This window comes from Nerophis lumbriciformis, linkage group LG11, assembly GCF_033978685.3.
Source record: "Nerophis lumbriciformis linkage group LG11, RoL_Nlum_v2.1, whole genome shotgun sequence".
Taxonomy (NCBI): domain Eukaryota; kingdom Metazoa; phylum Chordata; class Actinopteri; order Syngnathiformes; family Syngnathidae; genus Nerophis; species Nerophis lumbriciformis.
Genome location: NC_084558.2, coordinates 41,608,602 through 41,631,295, shown reverse-complemented (window position 1 = coordinate 41,631,295; position 22,694 = coordinate 41,608,602). Strand labels below are relative to the sequence as shown.

Here is a 22,694-nt window from a genome sequence, read left to right as displayed (position 1 = left end):
TGTTGAGGGATGACAGGTCTGGACGGTAAATAATAAACAGTTTCTCTTTCAAGCATAGGTTGCATCTTTTATTACCACTATTGTAAGGTGTGCTGGATGCAAGAATTTGCCATGTTATTGAATATTCAACATTATTGTCTTTGAGGTCCCAAATGTGTTTGCTGAGTTCTGTGGTATTTCGCAGGTTTTTGTTCCTGAAAGAAGCTTTGCTAGATGACAGCATCGATAGCCTTTTATTGATTCCGGTAGGTATCCTTTTCGTGGTGGTGGGTGGGTGGTTGCTGTCATGGTGCACGTATTGGAGTGTTGTGTTGGGTTTCGTGAATGGTTGGTAGCTGTTATTTCTCAGGTTGAAAGTGACGTCAAGGAAGTTGACGTAGCTGTTATTTCTCAGGTTGAAAGTGACGTCAAGGAAGTTGACGTCACTTTCAACCTGAGAAATAACAGCTACCAACCATTCACGAAACCCAACACAACACTCCAATACGTGCACCATGACAGCAACCACCCACCCACCACCACGAAAAGAATACCTACCGGAATCAATAAAAGGCTATCGATGCTGTCATCTAGCAAAGCTGAATTTGACCAAGCAACCCCCCCGTACCAAAAAGCCCTTGATGAAAGCGGATACAATTTCACCCTCACCTATGAACCCACGCCAGGAAACCAGCCAAAAAAGAACAGAAAACGAAACGACATCATCTGGTACAACCCCCCATACAGCAAAAACGTCTCAACGAACATTGGACACAAATTCCTCAATCTGATTGACAAACACTTTCCCAAAGACAACACCTTAAGAAAAGTATTCAACAAGAACAACATTAAATTGAGCTACAGCTGCATGAACAATATACGACAAATCATCTCAAACCACAACAAAACAATTGCAAATGAGCCGTCGGCCCCCAGACAGAGCGACTCCAAAACCAACAAAGGATGTATCTGTCGAAAGAAACCTGATTGCCCTCTCAACGGGGGGTGCTTACAAACATCAGTTGTCTACCAATCTAAGGTAATACGCAAGGACATTAACACATCCGACACATATGTAGGATTAACCGAGGGAGAATTCAAAACCAGATGGAACAATCACAAGGCTTCTTTCAGGAACAAAAACCTGCGAAATACCACAGAACTCAGCAAACACATTTGGGACCTCAAAGACAATAATGTTGAATATTCAATAACATGGCACATTCTTGCATCCAGCACACCTTACAATAGTGGTAATAAAAGATGCAACCTATGCTTGAAAGAGAAACTGTTTATTATTTACCGTCCAGACCTGTCATCCCTCAACAAGCGCAGCGAAATTGTAACAACATGCCGCCATAGACGGAAACACCTCCTAGGTAACACATGAGCCAATCACCACGCCCCTAGGCCAGCCTGTACCCACCCACTCTGTGCCCTATATAAACCATGGTATGCGAATGCTCCCATTAAAATCTCCTGATGATTGAGGGTACCCCCCCTCATGAAACAGGCCTGTAGAGATGAAATAGTCTTGTGATTTTTTTTCCCACACATACATATATATATATATATATATATATATCGTTGTCGATTTTTTTTTTTTAGCCCAATGCGGCCCCCAAATCGAAAGGGTTGGCCATCCCTCGGCCTAAAAGTTGGTTATGTGGATGTTAGTCAGCCAATCCAAGGGCCGTGGCTTTCAACAGCTTCCATTGTGCTCGTAAATCTGCAATCACTCAATATTGATTTCCATAGGTAAGCCAAGTATACAATAACAAAGCAAACGTCAGCTGATGCTGCCTTTTTATGTCCGGATGGATTTTTTTCCCGGGGGTTTTCAGTGGAGTATTTTGGCTGGTGTGAAGCCAACGTTGCGTTCAGCAGCAGTTGCAGTGGCCCCGCGTGAGCTGCAAGATATGCTTCGCCTCTTTCCACGTCTTTATTTTGCATACTGGAGGGCGACCAAGCCGTGCAATCTTCATGGATTCAGGGTTCTGCTCGGCTCAGCAGCAGCAAGCGTCCAGCAGAAATCCGCTTTTCCTCCTCTTCATCCCTTCGTCTACATCCTCACCTCCTCCCCCGTCCTCCCCCTCTTGTCCAATTACTGTATCTATCTCTCGGCGCATTCAGCCCTGATACACCTGCACAAGCCACATTTAATGAGATCCAATACAAGAGCTGCATTGCAAATGCTGCCTTTACAGAGATAACAATGCTACATTTTGATTGACACTGTCAACGAGGGTTTACTTGAATATTGTGCTTATTGTTATGCTCGTCTTGCCGTGGTTCATGCTGAGAGCCATTTCATTTAGTTACATGAGAGTGCCAAACCATAGTCATTTGGATAATCACCAAATTAGACACCCAGTGGTGATTACAATTAAATAAAATGTGGGTAAAAAATAAGTTAAAATCAAATGTATTAGTAATAGTTTTGTGATATTAATATATGCATTTTATTACCTATACTTGATTGCTATAATTGCATATTAGAAATTGCATATTGAAAATAATATTAATAATAATACAAATTGTAATAATATTAGTATTTTCCATGTAAAACATAGAATTACAAAGAAATCAACATTTTATAGAAATATTATTTTAATATTGAAAAATTAATGTTAATGTGTAGAAATGATTGCTATTTTAGGGTGTATTATTCTGAAACTTCTTTAAAAAAAAGGTACTTATACATCTACTACTACTATTAACAACAATAATAATAATACAAATATATGTAATATTATTACATACAATTACAAAAAATATATTATTTTTCCATCCATTTTCTACCGCATGTTTTTATAATAATAATTATATTTTATGGTAATATTATTTTCAATGATAATAAATATATTTCATGGTATATAAACGGTTGTTATTTTAGTGCAAACTACTCTGAGAGTGGTGAAATACTTATAATTCTACTACTAGTATATACTATATACTATATGTTGTATACAGTCGCGATCAAAAGTTTACATACACTTGTAAAGAACATAATGTCATGGCTGTCTTGAGTTTCCAATACAAACTCTTATTTTTTTGTTATAGTGTGATTGGAGCACATACTTGTTGGTCACAAAAAACATTCATGAAGTTTGGTTCTTTTATGAATTTATTATGGGTATACTGAAAATGTGAGCAAATCTGCTGGGTCAAAAGTATTCATACAGCAATGTTAATATTTGGTTACATGTCCCTTGGCAAGTTTCACTGCAATAAGGCGCTTTTGGTAGCCATCCACAAGCTTCTGGAAAGCTTTTGGTTGAATTTTTGACCACTTTTATTTGCGATTTACACAATGTGCCAACTTTACTGGTTTTGGGTTTTGTACTTTCCAGCGTTCCTCAGAGGGAGCCCTCTGCATCAGGGATTATAGGCCATGGCTGTGCGGGAGCTTTTTGTCAGCCTCCTGGTGCAGATGGTTCCTGTGATAGTGTTTCTTCACCTGGCTCTTCTGTACTCATCCATGCATTCATTTGTGCCCGAGTGTGTGTGTGTGTGTGTGTGTGTGTGTGTGTGTGTGTGTGTGTGTGTGTGTGTGTGTGTGTGTGTGTGTGTGTGTGTGTGTGTGTGTGATGATGGGGTTGTGGGTCACTGGGGTATTGTTTTGAAGTCTGTAAAGTACTTTATGTTGCATGTCTTTTATGTATGAAAAGCGCTTTAAAGATCAAGTTTGATTGATTGATTAATGCAGGGGTGTCAAACTCATTTTAGATGGGGGGCCACATAGAGAAAAATCTACTCCCAAGTGGGCCGGACTGGTAAAATCACGGCACCATAACTTAAAAATAAGGACAACTTCAGATTGTTTTTTTTGTTTAAAAATAGAACAAACACATGCTGAAAATGTACAAATTATATATATATTTTTTTTACACTTACATGTTGCGGTTAATAGTATTATACCTTTATTTGTCGTTATTTATACTTTTTTAATAAATTATGTGATCATGTTCATCAGTCAACTCATTGGTGTTAATTTTCAATCTATCAAGATAAAAAAAATAAGGTAACACTTTAGTATGGAGAACATATTCACCATTAATTAGTTGCTTATTAACATAAACATTTGTAACATATTGGCTCTTAATTAGTCTTTATTAAGTACTTATTAATGCCTTATTCCACATGGCCTTATTATGCAACCAATAAGCAATTAACTAAGAGTCTTTCCTCAATAACCTCCGAATTATTGCTTATTAGTATCCCTATCCCTAACCCTTATATGTTCCCCTAGAGTCCAAATAACTCTAAATTAGGTATTTGTTACTTAGAATAAGTTCCCCATACTAAAGTGTTACCAAAAATAATATAAAAATCAAATTACAGGCTGTTATTTATGTAGTTTGCTAATTTTTTCTCAACTGATGTACTAACATCATGTGGTTTATTTGTTTTTTTACATATGTAGCATAATCTACATTGATACAAAGAACTGCTATTGCGACATCTAGTGGACACATTGAGCAGTTTGTTTCATTCAAAAATTTTGTAAAATTTTTATACTTAGCAAACTCATCCCGTGTCAGGTTCAAACACTGATGACATCTATTAAACAGACAAGAAGCAAGGAGTCATGCAGAGACAGAGTTCAATTTAGCTCATGTGGAGAACGCATGGAGCTGCACACTTAGTCACAGTCTCGCCCCACGCTCTAAGGCAGTGGTTCCCAACCTTTTTGTAATTGCGGACCGGTCAACGCTTGAATTTTTTTTCCCACGGACCGGGTTGGGGGGTCATAAAAAAATACAAGACTGTATTGATCTATATTGATATATAATGTAGGAACCAGAAATATTAATAACAGAAAGAAACAACCCTTTTGTGCGAATGAGTGTGAATGAGTATAAATGGGGGAGGGAGGTTTTTTGGGTTGGTGCACTAATTGTAAGTATATCTTGTGTTTTTTTTATGTTGCTTTAATTAAAAAATTTAAAAAAACATTTTTTTTTATTATTTTTTTTTAATTTCTTGTGCGGCCCGGTACAAATCGATCCACGGACCGGTACCGGCCCGTGGCCCGGTGGTTGGGGACCACTGCTCTAAGGTACAGCTCTCGCGTCCCTCTATTTATTCAGGAGTTCCCCAGTCAACATCACTGTGGCCGTCTCTAAATGGTGTGGTCACACATATCATGCAAAGCAGCTCCAGTACGCACAATACGTGACGGAATGTGCTGGGGCCTTGTGATTTCGCCTTGTCTCTACTTCGTCTGCGCGCTGTCTTCTTATTTTCGTTGAGGTCCTTGAAGTCCTTGGCTGTTAACGGGCTAAAACAAAGATAACATAACCCCTCAGACAAGAAGTTTTTGTCCTTGCACAGATAGAAAAAGTACAGCTTGAGCACAATAGCTAATAACTATAGCAACGGACTTTAAGCATAATAAAGTTGTGTGATAATATATACATGATTATTCTAACATCCCGCGGGCTGGATAAAACCTGTTCCCGGGCCTGATCCGGCCCGCAGGCCTTACGTTTGACACCCCTGGATTAATGTATCTTTGGATCCATTTAGTGCTTCTACTGCCACTAGTCATTATGATTATTTATGGATCTGCAGCCACATTTAATGTGTTTTTTATTGACTCCAGCTCTTTCAACAACTGCACGAAAAAAAAGGGTTGTTTGTGATCACGCCCCCCGTAATCAATAGCGGTTTTTGTTACCCTGCCAACACAAAAATAGAACAGACTTGTGTTGACTGTGCCTAATGTTGTGACCAGTGCACGCAAGTTCCCCTTACATTTGAGCGCCGACACAAAAGTGTTTAAACCTTGCCAGACAGCATCTCAGGAAGTGGGCCATGCCCTTCAGTGTGTGCTGCATTGCAGGCCGCCAAACAACACGCTCCCCTCGCCTGCGGGAACTTCCGATCAGCACGCAGGCGATCAATTCCGAATCTGTCCCCGGCAGCGACTTTAATCCTATAATGCTCCGGTTGAGACGCTCAGTTTTTGTCTTCTCTTTTGTGGGCTTTTGCTGATCATTCGGCTAAGAGCTGTGCACGCGGTTGGACACGCTGACCTTCACACAACGGTGTGGGGGCGACAATGACGATTCAGGGTTATCAGAGGCTTTCATGCTCCCTGTGGGCATGTTGGAGGGACGGAGTTGGGGGGGGTCGAGCGTTGTCGCATCTGGATGGTCAGGCTCCATTAGGCGCACCCCTCCGCTCTGCTTTAGAGCCTTGTTGACAAATGTCGGAGCAGGCACCGTGAATATTACACGTGCTTGTGTACCAGCCGGTCTATCCTTCCAAGCCCCGGATTGTGCGGAACACTGTCAGCTCGTAACCTTGACCACGGGCTAAGCAGGCACGCGTCCTTGCTGTCACACTGCTGCCAGAACCAGATAAGCGGCCCGGATTCTCATACTCGCTCACCATCGCAAATGTGGCAAGAACTAATGCAAATATTCACACTTTTGTGTAGCAATCGTAGGCGCCGATCTACGTTTCTGCCAGTGGGTGCTCGGTGTGTGTACACTGTAAAAAAAAATTCTGTAAAAAAACGGTCATCTACTGGCAGCTACGGCTGCCAAACGTAAACCATAAAATTAAAGTAAAACATTGTAAACCAAATAATGATCAAAAACATTATATTTACAGACATTTTCATGAAACGTTTTGCGGAAAAATATGGTAATTATACAGATTTGTACTAAATTATTAAGATCAACCACCTTTAATAAAGTGACGATGCAAACAGTTCTGCAGAAAAATACCTTTATTCTGCAGCATGGGTGTCAAACCCCCGTGTGTGTGGGGGGGGGGGGAGGTTTGGTGGTAGCGGGGTTGTATTTTGTAGAATCCCGGCAAAGGATTCTGGGTATTTGTTCTGTTGTGTTTATGTTGTGTTACGGTGCGGATGTTCTCCCGAAATGTGTTTGTCATTCTTGTTTGGTGTGGATTCACAGTGTGGCGTATATTTCTAACAGTGTTAAAGTTTTTTACACTGACACACCCTCGGTGTAACCTGTATCGCTGTTGATGAAGTATGCGTTGCATTCGCTCGTGTGTGCGTACAGAAGCCGCACATATCTTGTGACTAGGTCTGAACGATGTTAGAATGGATGAAAAGCAGACGTGACGATAGCTCGTAGAGTACGTTAAAGGTTAATTTGTTGAACCTTGGCCCGCGGCTTTGTTTAGTTTTAAATTTTGGCCCACTCTTTATTTGAGTTTGACACCCCTGTGTTAGATTATTAGTATGGACATAGGCTTTTATATAACAAGCTACATATTTAATGAAAGATAATTACTGTAATTTTACATGAATTTGAAAGTAATTTAAGAAAACAGAAAATGCTATGTATAATTAATTTGGTATTTTTCTGTAAAAAAAATAGAAATATACATAGTTTGTCATTACTGGCATATTACTTAAAATAACAGGCAGATTGTTTATTTACAGATAATATCTTAAATTCTACAGTTTTATAAACTATTTAAAAAAAATAGAAAAATTACAGTAGAAATTTAGAGTAAATGAACCATAGCAATAGGATTTATTTTTTTTTACAGTGAACCGGTACCGGTACCAAAAGTATTTTGGTACTTTTCTATATAAAGGGGACCACAAAAATGTCATTATTGGCTTTATTTTAACAAAAAATCTTAGGGTACATTAAACATGTGTTTCTTATTGCAAGTTTGTCCTTAAATAAAATAGTGAACATACAAGACAACTTGTCTTTTATTAGTAAGTAAACAAACAAAGACTCCTAATTAGTCTGCTGACATATGCAGTACCATATTGTGTCATTTATCATTCTATTATTTTGTCAACATTATTAAAGGCCTACTGAAATGCGATTTTTCTTATTTAAACGGGGATAGCAGTTTCGCGATATTGCCATATTTTTGCTGAAAGGATTTAGTAGAGAACATCGACGATAAAGTTCGCAACTTTTGGTCGCTGATAAAAAAGCCTTGCCTGTACCGGAAGTAGCAGACGATATGCGCGTGACGTCACAGATTGTGGAGCTCCTCACATCCGCACATTGTTTACAATTATGGCCACCAGCAGCGAGAGCGATTCGGACCGAGAAAGCGACGATTTCCCCATTAATTTGAGCGAGGATGAAAGATTTGTGGATGAGGAAAGTGAGAGTGAAGGACTAGAGGGCAGTGGGAGCGATTCAGATAGGGAAGATGCTGTGAGAGGCGGGTGGGACCTAATATTCAGCTGGGAATGACTAAAACAGTAAATAAACACAAGACATATATATACTCTATTAGCCACAACACAACCAGGCTTATATTTAATATGCCACAAATTAATCCCGCATAACAAACACCTCCCCCCTCCCGTCCATATAACCCGCCAATACAACTCAAACACCTGCACAACACAGCCCAAAGTACCGTTCACCTCCCCAAAGTTCATACAGCACATATATTTCCCCAAAGTCCCCAAAGTTACTTCTTTGCTGTCTCCATTGTTCATTGAACAAATTGCAAAAGATTCACCAATTACAGATGTCCAGAATACTGTGGAATTTTGCGATGAAAACAGATGACTTAATAGCTGGCCACCATGCTGTCCCAAAATGTCCTCTACAATCCGTGACGTCACGCGCTGACGTCATCATACCTAGACGTTTTCAGCAGGATATTTCGCGCGGAATTTAAAATTGCACTTTAGTAAGCTAACCCAACTGTATTGGCATGTGTTGCAATGTTAAGATTTCATCATTGATATACAAACTATCAGACTGCGTGGTCGGTAGTAGTGGGTTTCAGTAGGCCTTTAAGTACAAGGGGTAGAAAATGAATTATTAATCTACTTGTTCATTTACTGTTAATATCTGCCTACTTTCTCTTTTAACATGTTCTATCTACACTTCTGTTAAAATGTAATAATCACTTATTCTTCTGTTGTTTGATACTTTACAATAGTTTTGGATGATACCACAAATGTCGTGGCGGACTGGTACTTTTCAGAGGCGGTATAGTACCGAATATGATTCATTAGTATCGCAGTACTATACTACTACCGGTATACTGTACAACCATAGCCTGGTGACAGATTCCTTGACATCCCATTTGGGTATCAATCCGATACCAAGTAATTACAGGATCATACATTGGTCATGTTCAAAGTCCTCGTGTGTCCAGGGACATATTTCCCGAGTTTATAAACATAATATAAATTTTTTAAAAACTGTCGTATGATTACAGTGGATGTTAGGTGTAGATCCACCAATGGCGTTTGTTTATATTGTAGCGCCCCGGAAGAGTTGGTGCTGCAGAGAATTTGTTCTGTTGTGTTTATGTTGGGTTGCGTTGCAAATATTCTTACAAAATGCGTTTGTCGTTGTTGTTTAGTCTGGTTTCACTATATGGCACATGTTTATGACAGTGTTGGCATTGTTCTTAAAGTGTTTTTTTGTGTATTGGATGTCGAAAAAAAAATCCATCATTTGTATTTAATATTATTTATCCATATTAATTATACTATGTTTGACTCGTGTATATCATCTTTTTACGTGAATAAGAGTATTATGTATTTGCCTAGAAGGGGAACTGCACTTTTTTGCGAATTTTGCTTATCGTTCACAATCATTATGGGAGACAAGAACACACACGTCTTTTTTAGGGGGATTTTAACGATGATAAAAAAAAACGCTTGGAAGATGTGGCTAATGAGTCACCGTTGTAGCCTTCAAAGCCCTATAATACAACTTCAAAACCCTCCATCAACGTTGTGCATAATATAATATACTAACAGACACGTTCATAGCAATATTGTCATGATGCGGTTTGTTTAGTTTTTGACTCAGTTCCTGTTTTGAGCACCCCTGGGTTTGGGTTTTAGTTGCCATTACTGCAGATTTGTTTTCACCTGCCTCTGATTAGTGTTCGGGATGCTCACCTGCTCCTGGGCACTAATCAGAGAGCTACTTATTCCCCTGCTTTTCGCCACACTCAGTCTGACTGTCTTATTTGCTTCCACGCAATAAATAGTTACGACTCGAGATGTCCGATTTGGTACATGGTGAAATGATAAGTGTGACCAGTAGATGGCGGTCACACATAAGAGATACGTGTAGACTGCAATATGATGGCAGTCACTTGTCTTACCTTCTGGTACCTGCTGATCTGTATTTGGGATCTGCATAAGTCCGCCTTTGTAGTTTGTGCCGACTCCGTAGTCGATAAGCTTCTTCTTTTTCTCTATCTTCTTGTTATGGGACATTCATCCTCCGCTGTTGCCATTTCTAATATAAAGTAGTGTAAAGTTCTTACTTATATCTGTCAGTAAACTCGCCATGAAAGCGCTAAAACATACTGGTGTAGTGAGTTTATATAATTCACCCAAGGAACTTTAGTTATTAGTAGAGATGTCCGATATTATCGACCGATAAATGCGTTAAAGTGTAATATCGGAAATTATCGGTATCGTTTTTTTTTTATTATCGGTATGGTTTTTATTTTATTTTATTTTTTTTTATTAAATCAACATAAAAAACACAAGATACACTTACAATTAGTGCACCAACCCAAAACACCTCCCTCCCCCATTCCCACTCATTCACACAAAAGGGTTGTTTCTTTCTGTTATTAATATTCTGGTTCCTACATTATATATCAATATATATCAATACAGTCTGCAAGGGATACAGTCCGTAAGCACACATGATTGTGCGTGCTGCTGGTCCACTAATAGTACTAACCTTTAACAGTTAATTTGACTCATTTTCATTAATTACTAGTTTTTATGTAACTGTTTTTATATTGTTTTACTTTCTTTTTTATTCAAGAAAATGTTTTGAATTTATTTATCTTATTTTATTTTATTAAATTTTTTTAAAAGGACCTTATCTTCACCATACCTGGTTGTCCAAATTAGGCATAATAATGTGTTACTTCCACGACTGTATATATCGGTATCAGTCGATATCGGTATCGGTAATTAAGAGTTGGACAATATCAGGATATCGGCAAAAAAAGCCATTATCGGACATCCCTACTTATATCTGTCAGTAAACTCGCCATGAAAGCGCTAAAACATACCGGTGTAGTGAGGTTACATTATTCACCCAAGGAACTTTAGTTATTAGAGAGTTCCGGTCAGGAGGTGTTTTCAAGGGACACATTTCCTGTGTTGTTTCTGGATGAGGAGATGCTGCTCCGTTATTGATTTAGGTAAAGTCTGAATGTCATTAAAACAGTTAGCGCCATCTTTTGACACTTCTTCCACTCCCGTCCTTGCACGCTACACCGCTACAACAAAGAAGACGCCGTCGAAGGTGAGCCAAGTAAATAAGACCGCCCACAAAACGACGCATCCGGAGCGACTGTCAGAAAGCGTCTCGAAGATGATCTGTAAAACATCATCTATGCAATTTATTTATCTTATTTTATTTTATTAGATTTTTTTAAAAGGACCTTATCCTCACCATACCTGGTTGTCCAAATTAGGCATAATAATGTGTTAATTCCACGACTGTATGTATCGGTTGATATCGGTATCGGTAATTAAAGAGTTGGACAATATCGGAATATCGGCAAAAAGCCATTATCGGACATCCCTAGTTACGACGTCTAGTTATTTGATTCCTGAGCTAAGCTTTGCCATTTGTTTTCTTGTTAGCTATTCTATTAGCTTCCCGTGCTATCGACACGCTGTATTTTGGTGTTTTGAATGATTTATGGACATTAAATAATGGCTGCTCTGCAGGCACACATTGTGTGGATGAAACATTCATACACAGACACCAGATTGGTGCACCAGAGCTTATTTTTATTCTGTCCGTGGTCCATAAAGTGAAACGTTTGGGTAATGAGGGGTTCGTAAATCGAGGTTCCACTCTTTGGATTTTTTCACGACAAAGACATTTTGCAGTAGAACCAGCAAGAGCGTGTAATTTTGCACAGGTGCACGGTGCGAGGTAGAGTATTGACATTGAAAGTGCTTATATATTTGACCATGCCATGAAAATACAAGTAAACATATAGTGAACGTCGCTGACGAATCCATGCATCAAGCTGCTTTTTAGGCTCCGCCTACTGGTAAATGATGCATTGTGCTGCGTCACGGCGCAGTCGGACCACACAGGTGTGTGCAGAGGGAGCTTTATTTAGCAGGAAGAAGGCACGCTGTACTTTGTCTCCGCCTTTCTGCACCGAATAATGAAAGTCACAAAGTAGAGGCCGTGCTCAGTATTGATGTTGTATTTGTCCTTGGACTCCAGCCAGCACTGTATTTAAAAAAAAAAAAAAAAAAAAAAAAGGGAGCAAAGCAGTCATCTCCTCCTGTTCACTCAAGGTTGTATTTTACAGGAGTTATGGCCATCAGGCTTTACGGCGCTACACTCCGTCAATGAGCGCCTGTCTGCCTGCTGCATGATTACCTTAAGATTTGTACCAGTCAGCACATTTAGTGGGGGATTGCACTCAATTACTTTGTATTTGGTAGAGCAGTTACAAAACCCAAAACCAGTGAAGTTGGCACGTTGTGTAAATTGTAAATAAAAACAGAATATAATGATTTGCAAATTCTTATCAACCTATATTTAATTGAATAGACTACAAAGACAAGATACTTAACATTCGAACTGGAAATCTTCGTTATTTTTTGCAAATATTAGCTCATTTGGAATTTGATGCCTGCAACATGTTTTAAAAAAAAGCTGGCACAAGTGGCAAAAAAGACTGAGAAAGTTGAGGAATGCTCATCAAACACTTATTTGGAACATCCCACAGGTGAACAGGCTAATTGGGAACAGGTGGGGTGCCATGATTGGGTATAAAAGCAGCTTCTGTGAAATGCTCAGTCATTCACAAACAAGGATGGGGCGAGGGTCACCACTTTGTGAACAAATGCGTGAGCAAATTGTCGAACAGTTTAAGAACAACATTTCTCAACCAGCTATTGCTGTCAGGCTTGTCCCTGACAGTTTGACTGTGTTTTAGTTTTTCCTCTGCGTTTGTCTTAGTTTCCTATCAGCGCTATTATTTTGTCTTCATTTCCTGATTGTCTCCCTGAGTGCTGCTTCCCCTCAGCTGTGGCTGATTGGCACCTGGCCCCACCTGGTGTCAATCAGCCAGCTGCTATTTAAACCTGCCTTCCCCTCCAGTCAGTGCTGGATTATTGTCGTTCCTACCTGTCATTGTCGATGTCGCTACTACCTGTCTTAATACTTGTCGTTGTAGCTCTGTCTACTTTTGTTCACTCTGCTCATGTCATAGTTCCTTCGTGTCACAGTAAGTGTTTTAGTTTCTTGTCGACAGTTAACATTTGTGCTATTTTAGTTCATAGCCAAGTTTGTTCTCCACCTTGCGCGCGCCTTTTGTTTGTACCCTTTTGTTTGTTTTTTTGCTATAGTGTTAAATTAAATCATGTTTTCTCGCTCAATGCCTGCCGTCATCTCTGCATCTTGGGGTTCGTCACCAACATACTCTGACAATTGCAAGGAATTTAGGGATTTCACCATCTACGGTCTGTAATATCATCAAAAGGTTCACAGAATCTGGAGAAATCGCTGCATGTGAGCGATGATATTACATAACTTAGATCCCTCAGGCGGTCGTGCATCAAAAAGCAACATCGGCGTGTAAAGGATATCACCACATGGGAACACTTCAGAAAACCACTGTCAGTAACTACAGTTCGTCGCTACATCTGTAAGTGCAAGTTAAAACTCTACTATGCAAAGCGAAAGCCATTTATCAACAACACCCAGAAACGCCGCCGGCTTCGCTGGGCCCGAGCTCATCTAAAATGGACTGATGCAAAGTTGAAAAGTGTTCTGTGGTCTGACGAGTCCACATTTCAAATTGTTTTTGGAAACTGTGGACGTCGTGTTCTCTGGGCCAAAGAGGAAAAGAACCATCCGGATTGTTATAGGCACAAAGTTTAAAAGCCAGCATCTGTGATGGTATGGGGGTGTATTAGTGCCCAAGGCATGGGTAACTTACACATCTGTGAAGGCACCATACATACAGGTTTTGGAGCAACATATGTTGCCATCCAAGCAACGTTACCATGGACGCCCCTGCTTATTTCAGCAAGACAATCCCAAGCCACGTGTTGCAACAGCGTGGCTTCGTAGTAAAAGAGTGCGGGTACTAGACTGGCCTGCCTGTAGTCCAGACCTGTCTCTCATTGAAAATGTATGGCGCATTATGAAGACCTAAAATACCACAACGGAGACCCCCGGACTGTTGAACAACTTAAGCTGTACATCAAGCAAGAATGGGAAAGAATTCCACCTGAAAAGCTTCAAAAATGTGTCTCCTCAGTTCCCAAATGTTTACAGAGTGTTGTTAAAAGGAAAGGCCATGTAACACAGTGGTGAACATGCCCCTGTGTCAAGTTTTTTGCAATGTGTCGCTGCCATTAAATTCTAAGTTAATGATTATTTGCAAAAAAAAAAATTAAGTTTCTCATTTCAAACATTAAATATCTTGAATATAGGTTGAAAAGGATTTATTCTGTTTTTATTTACAAATTACACAACGTGCCAACTTCACTGGTTGGGGTTTTGTACAAATAGTTGATAACGACATAATTATGATATAGATAATAAGGCTTTTTCAACTAACTCCAAAAATCCCTCACTTTCTTACAGTTATAACTTTTTTAGAGAACAGCCTACAGAGGATTTTGTTGTCCGTTTAAAAAAAAAATTTTGCAGGCATGTTTGTCTTTCCATGCTGGCTTATTAATAAGCGTCCATCACCTCCCCTGAGAGCTTTGCAGTGAAGGCGAGAGCCTTTCTCGTTCAATCAAACAGCCACAATGCCGTAAACCATTAAAAGGTTTTTCTCATCTCTAATAATAACAATGTCTTCCCTTCTCTCGCTGGGTCATCGCCGGGACAGGAAGTTGAGGACGACGACGTCAAAAACATGGAGGAAAGCCTGGGCTCGGATGAAAGTAAGTCTCACACTGATGTAATCAAAAGCACGTCTAGTTTAAGCAAGTGATAGTGAAGAAGACCATCGGGTCTCCTGACTTGATCCTTCTCTCACATCCATTTGTGTGAAAAGCTGGCTGGAATTGCCTTTGTTGCCAGGAGCTCAGCTCCCAGCTCCCGCCAGGTGCCTTTTACAGTAACTCCACGGGGGACGCTCCCCGCGTTCATGAGTCAGGACAGTCAGCTGTGTGCGAGGAGGGCAGATTGTGGGAAGTTCAACAGTAACAGTGCAGCTTTTACATTTTTTTAGCACAATATGTTCACAATTATGGAGAAACTATCGGTGTGGACATCTATTAGTGTGCCAAAGTATTGGGCAACTATTGGTGTGCACAATTATTGGACAACTATTAGTGTGCAAAAGTATTGGACAACTATTAATGTGCAAAGGTATTGGGCAACTATTAGTGTGCAAATGTTATTAATGTGCACAACTATTAACAACTATTAGTGTGCACGATTATTGGACAAATATTATCGTGCACAACTATTGGCAACTATCAGTGTGCACAATTATTATTGCGCAAAACTATTAGCAAGTTTGGCAACTATTATTTTGCAAAAAAATTCAACATCTTTAGTGTGCAAAAGTATTGGGCAACTATTAGTGTACAAAGGTATTGGACGTCCTTGGTCTGCAAAACTATTAGGCAACTATTAGTGTGCACAATTATTGGACAAATATGAGTGTGTAAAAGTATTAGGCAACTATTGGTGTGCACAATTATTGGACAAATATTAGTGTGTAAAAGTATTAGGCAACTATTAGTGTGCAACATTATTGGACAAATATTAGTGTGTAAAAGTATTAGGCAACTATTAGTGTGCACAACTATTGGATAAATATTGTGTAAATGTTTTAGGCAACTATTAGTGTGTACAATTAATGGACAAATATTATTGAACACAACTATTAGCAACTATTAGTGTGCACAATCATTGGACAAATATTAGTGTGTAAAATTATTAGGCAACTGTTGGTGTGCACAATTATTGGACAAATAGTATTGTGTAAAAGCATTAGGCAACTATTAGTGTGCACAATTATTGGATAAATATTGTGTAAATGTTTTAGGCAACTATTAGTGTGTACAATTAATGGACAAATATTATTGAACACAACTATTAGCAACTATTAGTGTGCACAATCATTGGACAAATATTAGTGTGTAAAATTATTAGGCAACTGTTGGTGTGCACAATTATTGGACAAATAGTATTGTGTAAAAGCATTAGGCAACTATTAGTGTGCACAATTATTGGATAAATATTGTGTAAAAGTATTAGGCAACTATTAGTGTGCACAATTATTGGCAAAATATTAGTGTGTAAAAGTATTAGGCAACTATTAGTGTGCACAATTATTGGACAAATATTATTGTGTAAAAGTAATAGGCAACTATTAGTGTGCACAATTATTGGATAAATATTATTGTGTATAAGTATTAGGCAACTATTAGTGTGCACAATTATTGGATAAATATTATTGTGTAAAAGTATTAGGGAAACTATTAGTGTGCACAATTATTGGACAAGTATTATTGTGTAGCGGTAGAAAATGGATGGTTGGATGGATTGTGTGCACAATTATTGGACAAATATTAGTGTGTAAAAGTATTATGCAACTATTAGTGTGCACAATTATTGGACAAATATTATTTTGTAAACGTTTTAGGCAACTATTAGTGTGCACAATTATTGGACAAATAGTATTGTTTAACAGTATTAGGCAACTATTAGTGTGCACAATTATTGGACAAATATTAGGGTGTAAAAGTAATAGGCAACTATTAGTGTGCACAATTATTGGACAAATATTAGTGTGTAAAAGTATTAGGCAACTATTAGTGTGCACAATTATTGGACAAATATTATTGTGTAAAAGTTTTAGGCAACTATTAGTGTGCACAATTATTGGACACATATTATTGAACACAACTATTAGCAACTACTAGTGTGCACAATCATGGACAAATATTATTGTGTAAAACTATTAGGCAACTGTTAGTGTGCACGATTATTGAACAGATATTAGTGTGTAAAACTATAAGGCAACTATTAGTGTGCACAATTATTGGACAAATATTAGTGTGTAAAAGTATTAGCAACTATTAGTGTGCACAATTATTGGACAAATATGAGTGTGTAAAAGTATTAGGCAACTATTGGTGTGCACAATTATTGGACAAATATTAGTGTGTAAAAGTTTTAGGCAACTATTAGTGTGCACAATTATTGGATAAATATTGTGTAAATGTTTTAGGCAACTATTAGTGTGTACAATTAATGGACAAATATTATTGAACACAACTATTAGCAACTATTAGTGTGCACAATCATTGGACAAATATTAGTGTGTAAAATTATTAGGCAACTGTTGGTGTGCACAATTATTGGACAAATAATATTGTGTAAAAGCATTAGGCAACTATTAGTGTGCACAATTATTGGAGAAATATTGTGTAAAAGTATTAGGCAACTATTAGTGTGCACAATTATTGGCAAAATATTAGTGTGTAAAAGTATTAGGCAACTATTAGTGTGCACACTTATTGGATAAATATTATTGTGTAAAAGTATTAGGCAACAATTAGTGTGCACAATTATTGGACAAATATTATTGTGTAAGAGTAATAGGCAACTATTAGTGTGCACAATTATTGGATAAATATTATTGTGTAAAAGTATTAGGGAAACTATTAGTGTGCACAATTATTGGACAAATATTATTGTGTAGCGGTAGAAAATGGATGGTTGGATGGATAGTGTGCACAATTATTGGACAAATATTAGTGTGTAAAAGTATTATGCAACTATTAGTGTGCACAGTTATTGGACAAATATTATTCTGTAAACGTTTTAGGCAACTATTAGTGTGCACAATTATTGGACAAATAGTATTGTTTAACAGTATTAGGCAACTCTTAATGTGCACAATTATTGGACAAATATTAGTGTGTAAAAGTATTAGGCAACTATTAGTGTGCACAATTATTGGACAAATATTATTGTGTAAACGTTTTAGGCAACTATTAGTGTGCACAATTATTGGACAAATAGTATTTTTTAACAGTATTAGGCAACTCTTAGTGTGCACAATTATTGGACAAATATTAGGGTGTAAAAGTAATAGGCAACTATTAGTGTGCACAATTATTGGACAAGTATTAGTGTGTAAAAGTATTAGGCAACTATTAGTGTGCACAATTATTGGACAAATATTAGTGTGTAAAATTATTAGGCAACTATTAGTGTGCACAATTATTGGACAAATATTATTGTGTAAAAGTTTTAGGCAACTATTAGTGTGCACAATTATTGGACACATATTATTGAACACAACTATTAGCAACTACTAGTGTGCACAATCATGGACAAATATTATTGTGTAAAACTATTAGGCAACTGTTAGTGTGCACGATTATTGAACAGATATTAGTGTGTAAAACTATAAGGCAACTATTAGTGTGCACAATTATTGGACAAATATTAGTGTGTAAAAGTATTAGCAACTATTAGTGTGCACAATTATTGGACAAATATGAGTGTGTAAAAGTATTAGGCAACTATTGGTGTGCACAATTATTGGACAAATATTAGTGTGTAAAAGTTTTAGGCAACTATTAGTGTGCACAATTATTGGATAAATATTGTGTAAATGTTTTAGGCAACTATTAGTGTGTACAATTAATGGACAAATATTATTGAACACAACTATTAGCAACTATTAGTGTGCACAATCATTGGACAAATATTAGTGTGTAAAATTATTAGGCAACTGTTGGTGTGCACAATTATTGGACAAATAATATTGTGTAAAAGCATTAGGCAACTATTAGTGTGCACAATTATTGGAGAAATATTGTGTAAAAGTATTAGGCAACTATTAGTGTGCACAATTATTGGCAAAATATTAGTGTGTAAAAGTATTAGGCAACTATTAGTGTGCACACTTATTGGATAAATATTATTGTGTAAAAGTATTAGGCAACAATTAGTGTGCACAATTATTGGACAAATATTATTGTGTAAGAGTAATAGGCAACTATTAGTGTGCACAATTATTGGATAAATATTATTGTGTAAAAGTATTAGGGAAACTATTAGTGTGCACAATTATTGGACAAATATTATTGTGTAGCGGTAGAAAATGGATGGTTGGATGGATAGTGTGCACAATTATTGGACAAATATTAGTGTGTAAAAGTATTATGCAACTATTAGTGTGCACAGTTATTGGACAAATATTATTCTGTAAACGTTTTAGGCAACTATTAGTGTGCACAATTATTGGACAAATAGTATTGTTTAACAGTATTAGGCAACTCTTAATGTGCACAATTATTGGACAAATATTAGTGTGTAAAAGTATTAGGCAACTATTAGTGTGCACAATTATTGGACAAATATTATTGTGTAAACGTTTTAGGCAACTATTAGTGTGCACAATTATTGGACAAATAGTATTTTTTAACAGTATTAGGCAACTCTTAGTGTGCACAATTATTGGACAAATATTAGGGTGTAAAAGTAATAGGCAACTATTAGTGTGCACAATTATTGGACAAGTATTAGTGTGTAAAAGTATTAGGCAACTATTAGTGTGCACAATTATTGGACAAATATTAGTGTGTAAAATTATTAGGCAACTAATAGTGTGCACAATTATTGGACAAATATTATTGTGTAAAGGTTTTAGGCAACTATTAGTGTGCACAATTATGGGACACATATTATTGAACACAACTATTAGCAACTACTAGTGTGCACAATCATGGACAAATATTATTGTGTAAAACTATTAGGCAACTGTTAGTGTGCACGATTATTGAACAGATATTAGTGTGTAAAACTATTAGGCAACTATTAGTGTGCACAATTATTGGACAAATATTATTGTGTAAAACTATTAGGCAACTATTAGTGTGCACAATTATTGGATAAATATTATTGTGTAAAAGTATTAGGCAAATATTAGTGTGCACAATTATTGGACAAATAGTATTGTGTAAAAGTATTAGGCAACTATTAGTGTGCACAATTTTTGGATAAATATTATTGTGTAAAATATTAGGCAACTATTAGTGTGCACAATTATTGGACAAATAGTATTGTGTAAAAGTATTAGGAAACTATTAGTGTGCACAATTATTGGACACATATTATTGTGTAAAAGTATTAGGAAACTATTAGTGTGCACAATTATTGGACAAATATTATTGTGTAAAGGTATTAGGCAACTTTTAGTGTGCACAATTATTGGACAAATATTGTGAAAAAGTATTAGGAAACTATTCGTGTGCACAATTATTGGACAAATATTAGTGTGTAAAAGTATTCGGCAACTATTAGTGTGCACAATTATTGGACAAATATTAGTGTGTAAAAGTATTCGGCAACTATTAGTGTGCACAATTATTGGACAAATATTATTGTGTAAAAATATTAGGCAACTACTAGTGTGCACAATTATTGGACAAATATTGTGTAAACATTTTAGGAAACTATTAGTGTGCACAATTAATGGACAAATGTTAGTGTGAAAAAGTATTAAGCAACTATTAGTGTGCACAATTATTAGACAAATATTACTATGTAAAAGTATTAGGCAACAATTAGTATGCACAATTTTTGGACAAATAGTATTGTGTAAAAGTATTAGGAAACTATTAGTGTGCACAATTATTAGACAAATGGTATTGTGTAAAAGTATTTGGCAACTATTAGTGTGCACAATTATTGGACAAATATTATTGTGTAAACATTTTAGACAACTATTAGTGTGCACAATTATTGGACAAATATTATTGTGTAAAAGTATTCGGCAACTATTAGTGTGCACAATTATTGGACAAATATTAGTGTGTAAACGTTTTAGGCAACTATTAGTGTGCACAATTATTGGACAAATATTAGTGTGTGAATGTTTTAGGCAACTATTAGTGTGCACAATTATTGGACAAATATTGTGTAAACGTTTTAGGCAACTATTAGTGTGCTCAATTATTAGACAAATATTATTGTGTAAACGTTTTAGGCAACTATTAGTGTGCGCAATTATTGGACGAATATTAGTGTGTAAAAGTATTAGGCAACTATTAGTGTGCACAATTATTGGACAAATATTATTGTGTAAAAGTATTAGGCAACTATTAGTGTGTACAATTATTGGAAAAATATTGTGTAAAAGTATTAGGCAACTATTAGTGTGCACAATTATTGGACAAATATTAGTGTATAAAAGTATTAGGCAACTATTAGTATGCACAATTATTGGACAAATATTAGTGTGTAAAAGTATTAAGCAAGTATTAGTGTGCACAATTATTAGACAAATAGTATTGTGTAAAACTATTAGGCAACTATTAGTGTGCACAATTATTGGACAAATATTAGTGTGTAAAAGTATTAGGCAACTATTAGTGTGCACAATTATTGGACAAATGGTATTGTGTAAAAGTATTTGGCAACTATTAGTGTGCACAATTATTGGACAAAAATTATTGTGTAAAAGTATTTGGCAGCTATTAGTGTTCACAATTATTGGACAAATATTAGTGTGTAAAAGTATTCGGCAACTATTAGTGTGCACAATTATTGGACAAATATTAGTGTGTAAAAATATTAGGCAACTATTAGTGTGCACAATTATTGGACAAATATTGTGTAAACGTTTTAGGCAACTATTAGTGTGCACAATTAATGGACAAATGTTATTGAACACAACTATTATCAACTATTAGTGTGCACAATCATTGGACAAATAGTAGTGTGTAAAAGTATTAGGCAACTATTAGTGTGCACAATTATTGGACAAATATTACTGTGTAAAAGTATTAGGCAACTATTAGTGTGCACAATTATTAGACAAATAGTAGTGTGTAAAAGTATTAGGCAACTATTAGTGTGCACAATTATTGGACAAATATTATTGTGTAAACATTTTAGACAACTATTAGTGTGCACAATTTTTGGACAAATATTATTGTGTAAAAGTATTCGGCAACTATTAGTGTGCACAATTATTGGACAAATATTAGTGTGTAAACGTTTTAGGCAACTATTAGTGTGCACAATTATTGGACAAATATTAGTGTGTGAATGTTTTAGGCAACTATTAGTGTGCTCAATTATTAGACAAATAGTATTGTGTAAAAGTATTAGGCAACTATTAGTGTGCACAATTATTGGAGAAATATTGTGTAAAAGTATTAGGCAACTATTAGTGTGCACAATTATTGGCAAAATATTAGTGTGTAAAAGTATTAGGCAACTATTAGTGTGCACACTTATTGGATAAATATTATTGTGTAAAAGTATTAGGCAACAATTAGTGTGCACAATTATTGGACAAATATTATTGTGTAAGAGTAATAGGCAACTATTAGTGTGCACAATTATTGGATAAATATTATTGTGTAAAAGTATTAGGGAAACTATTAGTGTGCACAATTATTGGACAAATATTATTGTGTAGCGGTAGAAAATGGATGGTTGGATGGATAGTGTGCACAATTATTGGACAAATATTAGTGTGTAAAAGTATTATGCAACTATTAGTGTGCACAATTATTGGACAAATATTAGTGTGTAAAAGTATTATGCAACTATTAGTGTGCACAGTTATTGGACAAATATTATTCTGTAAACGTTTTAGGCAACTATTAGTGTGCACAATTATTGGACAAATAGTATTGTTTAACAGTATTAGGCAACTCTTAATGTGCACAATTATTGGACAAATATTAGTGTGTAAAAGTATTAGGCAACTAT

At 36.5% G+C, this 22,694-nt stretch overlaps 1 protein-coding gene across 1 annotated transcript in view; it reads left to right on the top strand.

Moving 5' to 3' along the window:
* The window catches only part of LOC133610373 (testican-2-like), a 62,166-nt gene that overhangs the window by 17,228 nt on the left and 22,244 nt on the right, over positions 1–22,694 (top strand). The window contains exon 2 of the mRNA XM_061966567.2: positions 14,827–14,881. Coding sequence (XP_061822551.2) covers positions 14,827–14,881 — 55 coding nt within the window. The remainder of the gene's footprint in view (positions 1–14,826; positions 14,882–22,694) is intronic.